This window comes from Malaclemys terrapin, chromosome 1 (genome assembly GCF_027887155.1).
Source record: "Malaclemys terrapin pileata isolate rMalTer1 chromosome 1, rMalTer1.hap1, whole genome shotgun sequence".
Lineage (NCBI taxonomy): Eukaryota > Metazoa > Chordata > Testudines > Emydidae > Malaclemys > Malaclemys terrapin.
Genome location: NC_071505.1, coordinates 160283474 through 160295524, shown reverse-complemented (window position 1 = coordinate 160295524; position 12051 = coordinate 160283474). Strand labels below are relative to the sequence as shown.

Below are 12051 nucleotides of genomic sequence, written 5' to 3'. Positions count from 1 at the left end.
GGTGGTAAATCAACTGGCACCAATGCTTGATGGCAAGTATTTGCAGGGCTGAGCGCTATGCTTTCATTTGAAAACAATATTAAAGCTGAGATTTTTGAAGCTGCCTAAAGGATATGGATACCTAAATCCCATTAAAAGTAACAGGAGTGGATGTAAAGTCAGCTGTTAAAATCCCATCCATTATGGTTTAAAAGAAAGCTTTCAAAATGTGACCCAGCTATATTGTTAATTCAGAACCTTATGAGCAGCTAGCAATTTGCCTACAAAACCCCCTCACTTCTGATTAGCTCTTTTCACCCTCTTTCCATTTTTTTTCTTTCTCATATCTGAATTACTACTTCAGATTTAGTGGTCATTGGAAAACCGAATAAAAACAAAATTGAAATAATTGGGTCTGACACAAATGGATATCTAGACTCTCTATCCATCCTTCTAGCTACCTTTCATTGTTAAATATCTTTAATGATTTGTAAACAATTATACAATCAACACATGAGAACAAATTATGGACAAGTGAGCATACACTTAACAGAAAGCCGTGACCCGCAACACCATTTTCTTCCCAATAACACCTCCATTTTGATCTCAAGTCTAGAAATTTCAGACATTGTCATTTCAATGCATTAATATACCAGTGTCCTGGGTATGAACACACGGAATTGAGGATTAGTAAGAATATAGTAAAAAAATATAGCCATTCTTATTGCTGCATGGTGATATTTTTTTCTATGAAAGTCAACAACTTAGATCATCAGTGTCTTTCATAAAGTGTGGCTGAGGAAGCAAAGAGTAATACACTTAAATATGGTGAGAGTATGGATTTGTGTAACGTTTGTGAAGACAATAAGTGTAGGGTTATTTCACTCAGTGATAAAACTTTGCATTTATTTAGCTCTTCTTTCATCCAAAAAGCATCCCAAGCACATCACAAAGTGGTTTGCAAACTATATACTGTACTGCATGCAGGATCACTTTGCTAGCTATTGAAATGCAGCCACCTCTGTGGTGGAATATGGCAGATGTGTGACAGAACACATCATGCTGTATCTGAATTAAACTAGATGGGGAATTTTCGACAGGCTGCTGTTACACAGGAATATAGCCAGAACACTCATGATCTTACATATGATGTATTTGGCATTTAATGATCATAAGTGATTGGTACCTAAGTTTAACATGACATCTGAAAAACAGAACCTTGAACAAAAACATCCCCCTACTGTTCTGATGGAATATTGGTTCAATACTGACTCAAAAGGAAGAGTATCAAGTCCTGCTGGATGCATACAATCACCTAACCTCATGGCATTCCCATAATGCTCCACCTCCAGATAAGTGCATCGTCTCCCCAAGGCACCTGGCCCTCAGATTGGGCACCTTTTAAAAAATCCCCAGGGTGTTTCAATTCCCTTTATGTGTCAGATTACACACCTGTCTTCTTGTTTCATAGTACTGTCTTATCGCTGAGAACTCCAACGAGCGTCCAGCAAACTGCTCTGCCCCTGTTTTTAGTCCACTTGTTTAACAGCTCTAGGTTTCCGTACTGTATTACCAGGAGCAAGTCATTATTTGTTTCTCTAGACACTCCTGTCGGTAATCATCCGATAGGCACATCCAGCACTGAAGACTGCAATAGAATGCAACATTTTCTTCTTCTATATTTCAGGGCCCACGTACTACACTTGACAGCAGCTCATAAAGTAGATTCTGGATAATGAGTAAGCAATGAATAGATTGTATCACTCTGGCTTTCTTGTGGAGGATGTGTCTCAGCTGTCTCTGGCAATCTCCTTTCTGCGGAGCTCTGTGATGTGGACTTGAATCCTAAAACAGGGAGATAATACTGGGCTTAGCTCCAAAAGAGACAGTGCATTTTATACACATAAAACACAGTTTGGGAATGTTGAACTGATTATTGATCTGTCACTGATATTTTAACAAATTATATTCTAATTTATACAGAACAGTGATACATTTGTGTTAATGTTGGGTTATATTCGCCCACGAGAGGGAGTATATTTCATAAAACACAATGCATACAGTATCTTTTTGCACAGAGGGGTAATACACATCCTCTTATTGGGGTAGGAACACAGTTTTGTTTTTATGAGGTTGTTTAATTTCATCACTCACTAACGTTAATGCAAAGCAAAACCTTAACTCTACGATTAATCAGGTGGAACTAAAGCTCGTATTTCACCCCCAGGTGGAACTAAAGCTCGTATTTCACCCCCAGCAGAAGATGTCTTTTTGTGTCACGCACTTTTGTGGGGAGTGTTTTATTCAACATTGATTGGTATTCCACCCACTGTGCATGTGTATGTCTTTATAATGCGTAAGTGACACACAGCTGGGAAAGCTATTGCACATGATGTGTGCTGCGATTGTATAGCATTGTGGGTACATTGTCAATTTTTTCTTTTAAAATCAGCACCCAAATTTAGCGATGATGAAATGTGCAAGGCTGGCAGCCCTGGGCATGAATTCCCTTGTTCAGCCAGACAACAGGGGCAGCATGGACAGCAGCAGTGCAGACTTCCCTACACTGCCCTGTCAATGGACCTCCATGCCGACCTTGCAGGGAAAGGTTAATTGAGTCTCTATGCTTACTCAGACCTTGGCATCTCTGCTCAGACTGCCAACAAAGGTATCAATTAAACCAACTGTAGGGAAGATTTTCATTATCTGAACACTTACCCACTGGGAAATGAACTGAGACCAACAACTCATTTCACACAGGTCACCTTTCAGTTGGAAAAAAACTCTGGGTCACTTTGGGCCAAGGATGAATTGAGACTGGTGACCTAGAGGTGAAAGGTTCTCTATATCCCATTATCCACCTCATTCCCTGTATATTATATATGTTTCTTTAAATGTTGGTATTACCATCATTAGTTTCATAATAATCAAGCTTTTTCCCAGCTTAAAGCTCTACAGCAGCCTGTTAGCTTTGGAAGCCTTTAGGGGACGTTTGCGGAAATGGTATTTCCGGTATTTAGCAGGCAGCCGGCTGCTGAAGTGAAAAAGTGATAATTCAGTCCATCAGAGCAGGAGAGCACCAAGGGGTTGCATGAGTACCAATAACCTCCACTCTAACAAAAATTGATATTATCTTTATTTATTTTTTACCTTCTTTCTATTTCAACTCTTCAGTTCAAAATACACAGAAATCTATCACTTGAGTTAAGCAAGACTTTGCATCAGTATTAAGGCTTACATCAACTTGGTAGGCCTCAAGTCATTAGAAGGCAACATAACCACAAACACTAAAGTTGTTTTGATTCCCTCAAACAGAAGGCAACGGTGCCACCTATATGGTGTTATAATTAATCAGATTAACTGTAAATAAAAAAGACTAAAGAAACAGCTGAATACTCACTTAATTTCATAGACTTTGCCACAATTATTGCTACCAATATTGCCGAGACACCAAGCAGTATGACAGGGATCCAGTGCAGGTTGGAATCTGAAATTGCTTTAGAAAACAAAACTCAGGTAAATTACACAATAGGAAGCTCAGCAGCTATTCAAGAGTGCACATCCGTGTTTCTCCTCAGGGAACAAACCCTACTTTTTTGAAGAAAATTACAAGGGGAATTTAGGAAGGCAGGATGTATTTGCTAGAGTTGGTAGGGAAAAGAAATTTCTGTCCTGTGAGAAATTCTGATAGTTTGATGTTTGTTTTCATCCTGAATTGGGATGAAAATCAAAATAACAGAAATTCTAGGGGAACAAAAGTTCAGAAAAAAAATTGATTCCATGACGTTGAAACAAAATTTTTTGAAATTTTGGATCAAAACATAAATATTTTGTTTTGAAACATTGAAAATGTTGACATTGCAAAATGTCAATTTAAAACATTTGATTTAGAATTTTCCCCTTCAAAAAACTGGAACATTTTACTGAAATTGACATTTTCCTGCAAACATATTTTCATTAGGACAAAATCTCTCATTTGATCAAGAAAATATTTTAGCTAAAATTTTTCAATCAGATTTAGTAATTACCCAGTTAAGTGTAATCGTTCCTACTCTTTACAAAAAGTGGGATCACTAATGATAAACACCGAGGACCTTAATTTCACAAGGGCCTACTGGAGAAAGCATTGGAGTGGGATTCAGGAGACCCGGCTTCTATTCATTTATTAATAATAGCAACTTAAACAACTAAAAGATGTTGCCATTTAGAGGCAGAGTATTGTCCTAAAACTTGAATTGTGTTTTGCTGTGACTCCCACGGACTGTCAATGGAATCTTGGCTCTTAAGTGCCTATATCCCTTTTGAAATTGAGAGTTAGGCTCCTAAATCAGTTATTTGTTGCAAGGCAGAGCACCATAATGTGGAAGTATCTTTAAATATGTGGGCCTTGGTCTTACTACTCCATCTCTGTGAGCTCTCCCAACAAGTGTCAACTTCAGCAAACTCAGAGTAAACAATGAAAATAAAGGGCTTATTTCACTGTGTACAAATGAATGCTAATACATGTTTCCTGACACAAACACAGATGAACATCTTGAATGGCCACTGCTACTAAACAACTTGAAAATGCACAGTACCCATTTACCTTTACCAGACTGGGTCAGGGTGAGGTTTTTCACAACAGGCATTTTCAGTGTAGAGTGATTTACTTGGCAGAAAAACTGGGCAAATTCATTCCAGTCATGTTTGGAAACAACAAGGTTACTTATATAGGAATAAGACCCGTTGCTATTGTGGAACAGAGAGTCATTCCTTGTTGAGTTAGTGAGCAACTGGCTGTCCTTACTCCAGGAGAGCTGGATGTCTACAGGATAGAAGTCCCAAGCACTGCAAGTTAACGTGATCTCCTTGTCAATGGATGAAGAAGAGGCCAAAAAAACCTCAACCACTGGAAGAGCTGAAAGAGAGGGAAGAAAGCTAGTCACTGCTCGCTGTAACTCTTTACCTGTACAATGCCCCATAGCTGCTACCAGTCACTGTGAAATTGGGACATTGCTGGATAGCCCAGGGCTGGGTCACATAAATCAGGAGGTCCCCTGTGAAGCCATTCAGCTGGGGTTCCAGTGGCCTGGCTCAAGGGTCAGAGTGCTGCCACCTCTTCCTCCTCAACAGCCCTGAACTGCTCTGCCATATCAGAGAGAGTGTCTCAGTCCCAGGGGTGGGGGAAATAGGTCACGTGCACAGAACTGGTGTCTGTGTTTATGGGGAGCACCAGGGAACGAGGTGTTACCTGTTAAACAGGAGCTGAGGGAGCCTTTGATGCATCCCCACAAGGACTATGATGAACGGGAAGCCATCCCAGTAACCATACTGGTTCAGATTGTCATTACAAAGCTTAGTCATCACAAAGCAGCCCACACTCCACAGCAGTGAACGTCACACAAGCATTTCAACCTGTCCTTTCACCCACATATCAGAGCACTGCAGCGTTTAGGATATATGGAACACAGGGAACTCCTGGCTCACCTGACACTGTGAGGGAAATGTGAGACTGGCTTAGCAGTCTCACAGGAGGGGGAAGTATCTTGTCCAAGGTGCAGCTGTAAACACCAGACTGTTTGACAGAGACTCTCTCCATAACAGCATAAACCCCTTTTGTCAGTTTATTGTATTCTAGATTCATACGGTCTGTGCAATTTCTGCTCCAAAATGTGTAATTTCCAAGCTGTATGTAACACAGCTCAGCAGAGCTGCCGTTTCTTCTCAGAGTTATAGCGAGCCCTTCCGTTTCATTGATGTTCTGCGCACAGACTGCTTTCACTGTTTCACCCTGTAACACTGAGACCATCGTTGAATTCAGTGCAATGGATGTGGTTTGGATCATTGGCCCTAAATGGAAAAGGAAAACAGAACAGGTAAGTTACACGTATATTAAAGAATAAGACAGCTCCTTCACATTCTGTAAATAGAGATGAGTGGGGAGCAGGGCTGGCTCCAGGCACCAGCTTGTCAAGCAAGTGCTTGGGGCGGCCACTGCGGAGAGGCACGTCCAGCTATTCAGCAGCAATTCGGCGGACGGTCCCTCACTCTGACTCAGAGCGAAGGATCTTCCTCCGCAGAGTGCGATCGTGGCTTTTTTTTTTTTTTTTTTGGGCTGCTTTGGGCGGCCAATACCCTGGAGCTGGCCTTGGTGAGGAGGGAGGTTAGGCCACAAGCGGACTCCATTACAGGAATGGAGGTCTTCATTTGGGATTCTGCCTGAGGATCTGGGGAAAATGTTAATCCTTTGTTATAGTACTAGTGTTAATAAATAGTTTTGCAACTTAAATTGGATTTATTAGAATCATTTTTGGCAAGTCCACCTCTCCTTTATGAGGCAAATGATTGTTCTTTTATAAGTGTATAGAAGCCCCTTACATGCTTGGGCTCAAATCTGCTCTTGAATACTGTAAGCAGCTGTGGATTATTTCTATACCCCTATATATTGCAAGATCAGGTAGCAGATATCCGAGGTTAGGGACATATCTTTCAGCTGTCCCTTAGTTTTCCTTTAGGCACACAAAAACCAAATTCTGATCTCACTTCTTTTGGAATTAATCCAGAGTAACGCCACTGGCTTTAGAGGAGTTACTTTGTATTTACAGTCAAGTAATTACCAGCAGAACACAGCCCAAATTTCATACTCTACATCTTGATTTTATTGCTGTAAATTATGAAAAGCGAGAGTACCTGAAACAGAAGCTATATTAAAGAAGTTATTCTTCCTTCACTTGGAACTTCCTGCATTTATAATTTTTTCAAGTCTCTTATTTTGAGTTTTGATCCCTTATTTGGGCTTTGGTAGATGGAGTGGGAAAGGGTGAAGGAAAATCAGAACAGTTTGGTTTCAGCATTAATCAGTGAAGTAACAGCAGCTTTCAATGATTCACCTCTTCCGAGAAGCAGAGTCAACAATAAGCGCACAGACATTTCTGAAGGGTTCACATCATGATCAATTCCACACAGGAAACAAATGGAACCCTTTAAAATAAGCCAGTTGGAAAGAGGCAGGAGTGTTTTCAAAATATTGAGGTGACAACAGAGTTCTGTCTAGATGGCCAATTTCATTCTCAATCAAACTCCACTGAAGTCAATGGGGATAAATCCAGGGATCTATTTGGCCCTTCATTTTTATAATAAATATAAGAGAAGATATGCCCCTACCTCACCCCAACCACCATCCAGGGGAGAGAACACACAGCTCTGGGAACAAGGATATTGAACAGAACTACAAGTCGGTGTGCCTACCTGAGTGACAAAGAAGAAAGATGAACATTAAAAGCACCAGTAATTTAGTCTCTCTTCTGGGCAGCTGAAGTTCCCTGGGCAGCATCTGCAAAACACTGTTGAGTTAACCAGCGCCTGCCTGCAAGGTGCTGGTCCTTATTATCATTAACAGCATCTGTTTGGATCATAGACATGTTAGGATTTCAGAGGCCACAGTGCACTTAGTACTGCAAGTTCCAAGGAAATTTCAAAGTTAAGTCAGTGCTCCTGTAATATAAAGAATAACAAGTGCAGAGGATATTGGTGGAGCTGAGCAATTTGCATGCTGATCTTTTGCACAGCCCAGCCTAGCCAGCGGTAGGCCATCGTTATTAGGAACCTAGAAAGGAATGATTAACATAGAAATGAATATTAGAGCAACTGGTCCAACACCAATCTCCACCTGCTAATTTTCAGATATTGACGTGGCAAGAGGTGCTGTCATCATGCATCACTGAGGCACACAAGGACCTAGGATGATACTCCCCACAGAAAGAGTTAAAAAATGCCATGTGGCAACTGAATCGAGACAGATGTTAAGGAGACTGTGTGTAGCTCTCATCAGCAAGTACACCTCTTCTGGGGTCCCTTTGGGTTGCAGAGCAGCTACACAAAAGCCAGGCCACTCGGCAAGGCCATGTGATCCTTGGTGAGGAGCGCTGGATTAGGGAGCTTCCTAGATAGACGGCCCGGCGCTTAAGGGAGGGACAGAGAACAGTGTGTTTAAGTACTGAGATTCTGGGGAGTCACAGAGACAGGAGCCCATGACAGCTGCTTTGTACTACCAAGGCAGTCAACTTCAGATGAGTTCAATGAAACGGACTTTATACAAAAACAAATTACACTACGAAAATACCTGACTCTGCATCATCGATTTCTGCTCTGACATACAAAGCCCTGAAATTTGCTGCCACTTAGCAAAGGAGCAGGAATAGGATAGGCAGCCTCTGAGCAACCATATAGCCTAGTGTATAGGAACTGAGTAATAGCCCTTTATGTAATTCTTGAGCACTCTAGTGGCCCTCTCGGCCCTCTATGCTTCAGAAGCCACAGAGCCCTGCCAGAGCAGCAGGGTGTGTATGTAGTTAGGATAGGTCTGTTGTATATGTTTAATAAACATGGTTAATTGGACCCCACCAGGCCCATGTAGTTCCTTCATATTACATTTGTTGTGTATAAAGCAAAAGACAAATTAATACAGTCTCTTTTTCATTTGGTCCATATGACGTTGGGCTTACAGGGCATATTTTACCCTCCTCTATTCCATGTTTTTTTCCCTCTTCTACCTTGGGGTGCCCCCCCATAACATTTTAGCCCTAGATTACACCTGTTTATTTGGGACAGGCTTGGGTGAGCTTTGTGGGTCTCTCCTTATTTTGCTATTCATTTATATCTTTACCCTTATCTGGAAATCTTATATTGAGGGATTTGGTATTTGTCTTTGGGAGATGCTTTCACAGAGTTTTGAGCACTTTTTTTTACTTCCTCCTGCCTGGTACTTTAGGCCAAGACTTTCAAAAAGCCTACATAGACACTGCTGGTGTCAAAGCAGTCAGTGCACACCCAGCAGTTTTGGAAATCCAGCCACTTCATTAGGTGCCTAGGTATGGTCATAGGAGCCTAGCCATAGGCATCCATTTTGAAAAGGTTGGTTCAGTAATAATTCTTCCTAGGTGAGTGTCAGGTTGCATGGAAGAAATTAGGGAGATATTTAAGTATTCTTCACACAGCTGCACATAGCTGAAAGGAAAGTGCCTCGGTTATCCACCCCAAACATCTCTGTTTTACTTCCTCTCCCTTCACAAGGAGGAAAATAATGTAATCGTGCCTGTCAATCACTAGCTACAGTCAAAATTAAATTTAAAAAAAGTCTTGGCTACTTTAAAACACCGATCATAGCCCAGTATAGGAGGAGGATTTCATTAAAGACAGTCTGTGGAAAGAGAATTGCGGTGGTGGGTGTAACTGGTTTGATTTTTCTCACCTACATAATGTTGGACACAGGGCTGGCTCTAGCTTTTTTGCCGCCCCAAGCAAAAAAAAAAAAAAACTTGCAGAGTGGCCGGAGCAGGGTGCAGGGGGACTCCCTGCACTGGTGCCCCGGCTAGCGGGGGAGAGAGCGGGGAGAGAGAGAAGGGGGCAGCCAGGGCTTCAGTGGGGCGCTGTCAGCGGCCCCAACCGCCGAGCCGCTGCCGGGAGGGCTCCGCGCCGCGGTCGGCTGGGAGGGAAGGACGTGGGATGCCCTGCCGGGCTTGCTGCAGGGCGCTCCCCTCCTCCACACCACCGCCCCCTACAGGGCAGCTGGAGCAGAACAAAACAAAACAAAAGCGGCCGTGCTGCCCTAGGATTGGGCTGAATGCCACCTCGTACAATCTGCCGCCCCAAGCACGAGCTTGCTCAGCTGGTGCCTGGAGCCGGCCCTGGTTGGACACCCTCAAAAATCCACCATAAGATATCCAAAGCCCAAGCATGCTCACCAAACCACATACGCATAGAGTTTGTATCTTGTGGAGAGTCTATAAAACAAAAGCAGAAGCATGATATCCTTTTTCTAAGCCACAAAGAGACTGAAAAGAGAAGTTTGATTCTGTTCTCTCACCAGTGTAAGGCACAAATAACTTCACTGACATCAAGAAAACAGAGTTTTTAGTAAAAATTAAAACAGGATTTATGCCAGAATTCAGCCTTCTTGTTGATCCACAAGGAGACAAGAAAGTTACAGTTGCTTGCTGCTACTAGTGAGACTGTACCTTACTAGGCATAAAAATACCTTGCTTCCGAGTACTTTAAATATATCTTTGGTGTTGCTGTTAAACTGTTTGGCAAAAAGGCCATGTGTGGTTGAAATATTTGTGTATGTCTATACTGCGAAGTTGTCGCCAAAACTTTTGTCTTTCATGGGTACACCTCAATCTTGATATAATGCTGTCCTCAGGAGCCAAAAAATCTTACCGCGTTATAGGTGAAACCGCATTATATCGAACTTGCTTTGATCCACTGGAGTGCGCAGCCCCACGCCCCCAGAGCACTGCTTTACCACGTTATATCCGAATTCGTGTTATATCGGGTCGCGTTATAGCGGGGTAGAGGTGTACTTTAAAAAGCTCACACTGCGAAAGACAAAAGTTTTGCTGATGCAAGTGGCAGCGTGAACATGGCTGCTGACAAAGCTAACGCCACTCGCAGGGCTGGAAGTATTTTGTCGGCAAAAGTGCAGGCAAAGTACCGACAAAGAGCGTTTACACACGCTGACTTTTAGTGACAAGGCTGCATGGACACAGCCTTGTCACTAAAAGCTGCGTGGTGTAGACAAGCCCAAAAGGCTTTGTTCTTTGACCGATGCTCCCACAATATAACGGAAGTTGTGTTATTCATATCCAGTATCTTTCTGTTACTTCAGCTGAAGGGTTTGTTTAAGCACACTGCACTCTGGGCTGACTTTTACTTTGCATTTTTTTTTTTTTTGCATTGCAGTGAAGCTTGTCCAAGAGGACATACTTATTAGACAACTGCCTGTCTTAAGAAACTGGCCTGAAGTAGCCTTAAAACAGAGTGGGCCAAATTCACTCCTAAGGATGAATCCCTTTTCCAACACTAGGAATGTACCTGGAACACCGAGTAGGATTCTGAATGGAGGCCCTTAATGTTAAGCCACAGATTGTCCATGTTCATCGAAAACACATTTTACTGTGACTTGGTCTAAGCCAGGGGTGGACAAACTATGGTCCACGGGCGCTCCAGCTGGGGCACCGGGTCGGGGGCCAAACCATGTGGCGGAAGCAGTCGCATGGCCCCACTCTGGCACTAGCAGGGTCAGGGGCCACTCCACGCATAGAAGGGATATGCCATTGCTTCCAGGAGCCGCTCAAGGTAAACGCTGCTCAGAGCATGCACCCCTGAGCCTCTCCCCATGCCCCAATCCTCTTTCCCAGCCCTGATCCCCCTCCCACTCTCTGAATCTCCTGGAGCACTCTCCTGCACCCCAAACCTCTCATCCCAGCTCCAACCCAGAGCCCACACCCCCAGCCAGAGCCTGCTCCCCTTCCCACATCCCAGCCCCTTGCCCCAGCCCTGATTCCCCTCCCGCCCTCCAAACCCCTTGGTCCCAGCCCAAAGCACCCTCCTACACCCCAAACACCTCATCCCCAGCCCCTAAGCAGAGCCCTCACCCCCTCCCTCACCCAACCTCAATTTTGTGAGCATTCATGGCCTACCATACAATTTCTATTCCCCGATATGGCTCTCAGGCCAAAAAGTTTGCCAACCCCTGGTCTAAGTAGTATTTCTCAATGACCGGTCTGTTGACTGGCACCGCTCCCTGAGATCTCCCTGACACAGTTTAGGAAGGCAACAAGCCAGTCCCTGGTATCTAAAAGGTTGAGAAACACTGGTCTAGGGTAGCCTTAAACTTATTTATCTTCATGCAAATGAAAATGAAAAGATTGGTCTGGTTAGTCATATACAATCAATCACAATTAGCAACGAAGAACCCAATAATTGGGGAGGAGTATGTGTGAAAACACATAAAACATGTACAACACAGCCAACAGGCAATTCTTATTTTTCAGCTTTGTTTTTAAGTAGAAAGTTTTGAACAAAACGCAAAATATTTGTGAAAAATTCAATAATTGAAAGATGTTTTCAATAAAAAAATTCTCATTCAGCCATTTATGTCTAAGGGCTGGACTACACTGGGGGTGGGGGGGGAAATCGATCTAAGATACGCAACTTCAGCTACGTGAATAGCGTAGCTGAAGTCGAAGTATCTTAGATCGATTTACCTGGGGTCCACATGGCGCGGGAATGACGGTCGCGGCTCCCCCGTCA

At 43.1% G+C, this 12051-nt stretch overlaps 1 protein-coding gene across 6 annotated transcripts in view; it reads right to left on the bottom strand.

Annotated features, from left to right (window-relative positions):
- Positions 1–435: 435 nt before the first annotated feature.
- Positions 436–12051, bottom strand: part of LOC128830556 (tyrosine-protein phosphatase non-receptor type substrate 1-like) — a 30123-nt gene continuing 18507 nt past the window's right edge. For 5 of the 6 annotated variants that reach the window (XM_054016418.1, XM_054016416.1, XM_054016415.1 and 2 more), the window contains 5 exons: positions 7207–7291; positions 5446–5808; positions 4565–4876; positions 3380–3475; positions 436–1824 (listed from right to left, as the gene is read on the bottom strand). In XM_054016418.1, coding sequence (XP_053872393.1) covers positions 1694–1824; positions 3380–3475; positions 4565–4876; positions 5446–5808; positions 7207–7291 — 987 coding nt within the window. In that variant the 3' untranslated portion in view covers positions 436–1693. Of the gene's footprint in view, positions 1825–3379; positions 3476–4564; positions 4877–5445; positions 5809–6648; positions 6717–7206; positions 7292–12051 lie in introns of those variants that run through there. The other variant, XM_054016420.1, reaches the window with a different exon arrangement.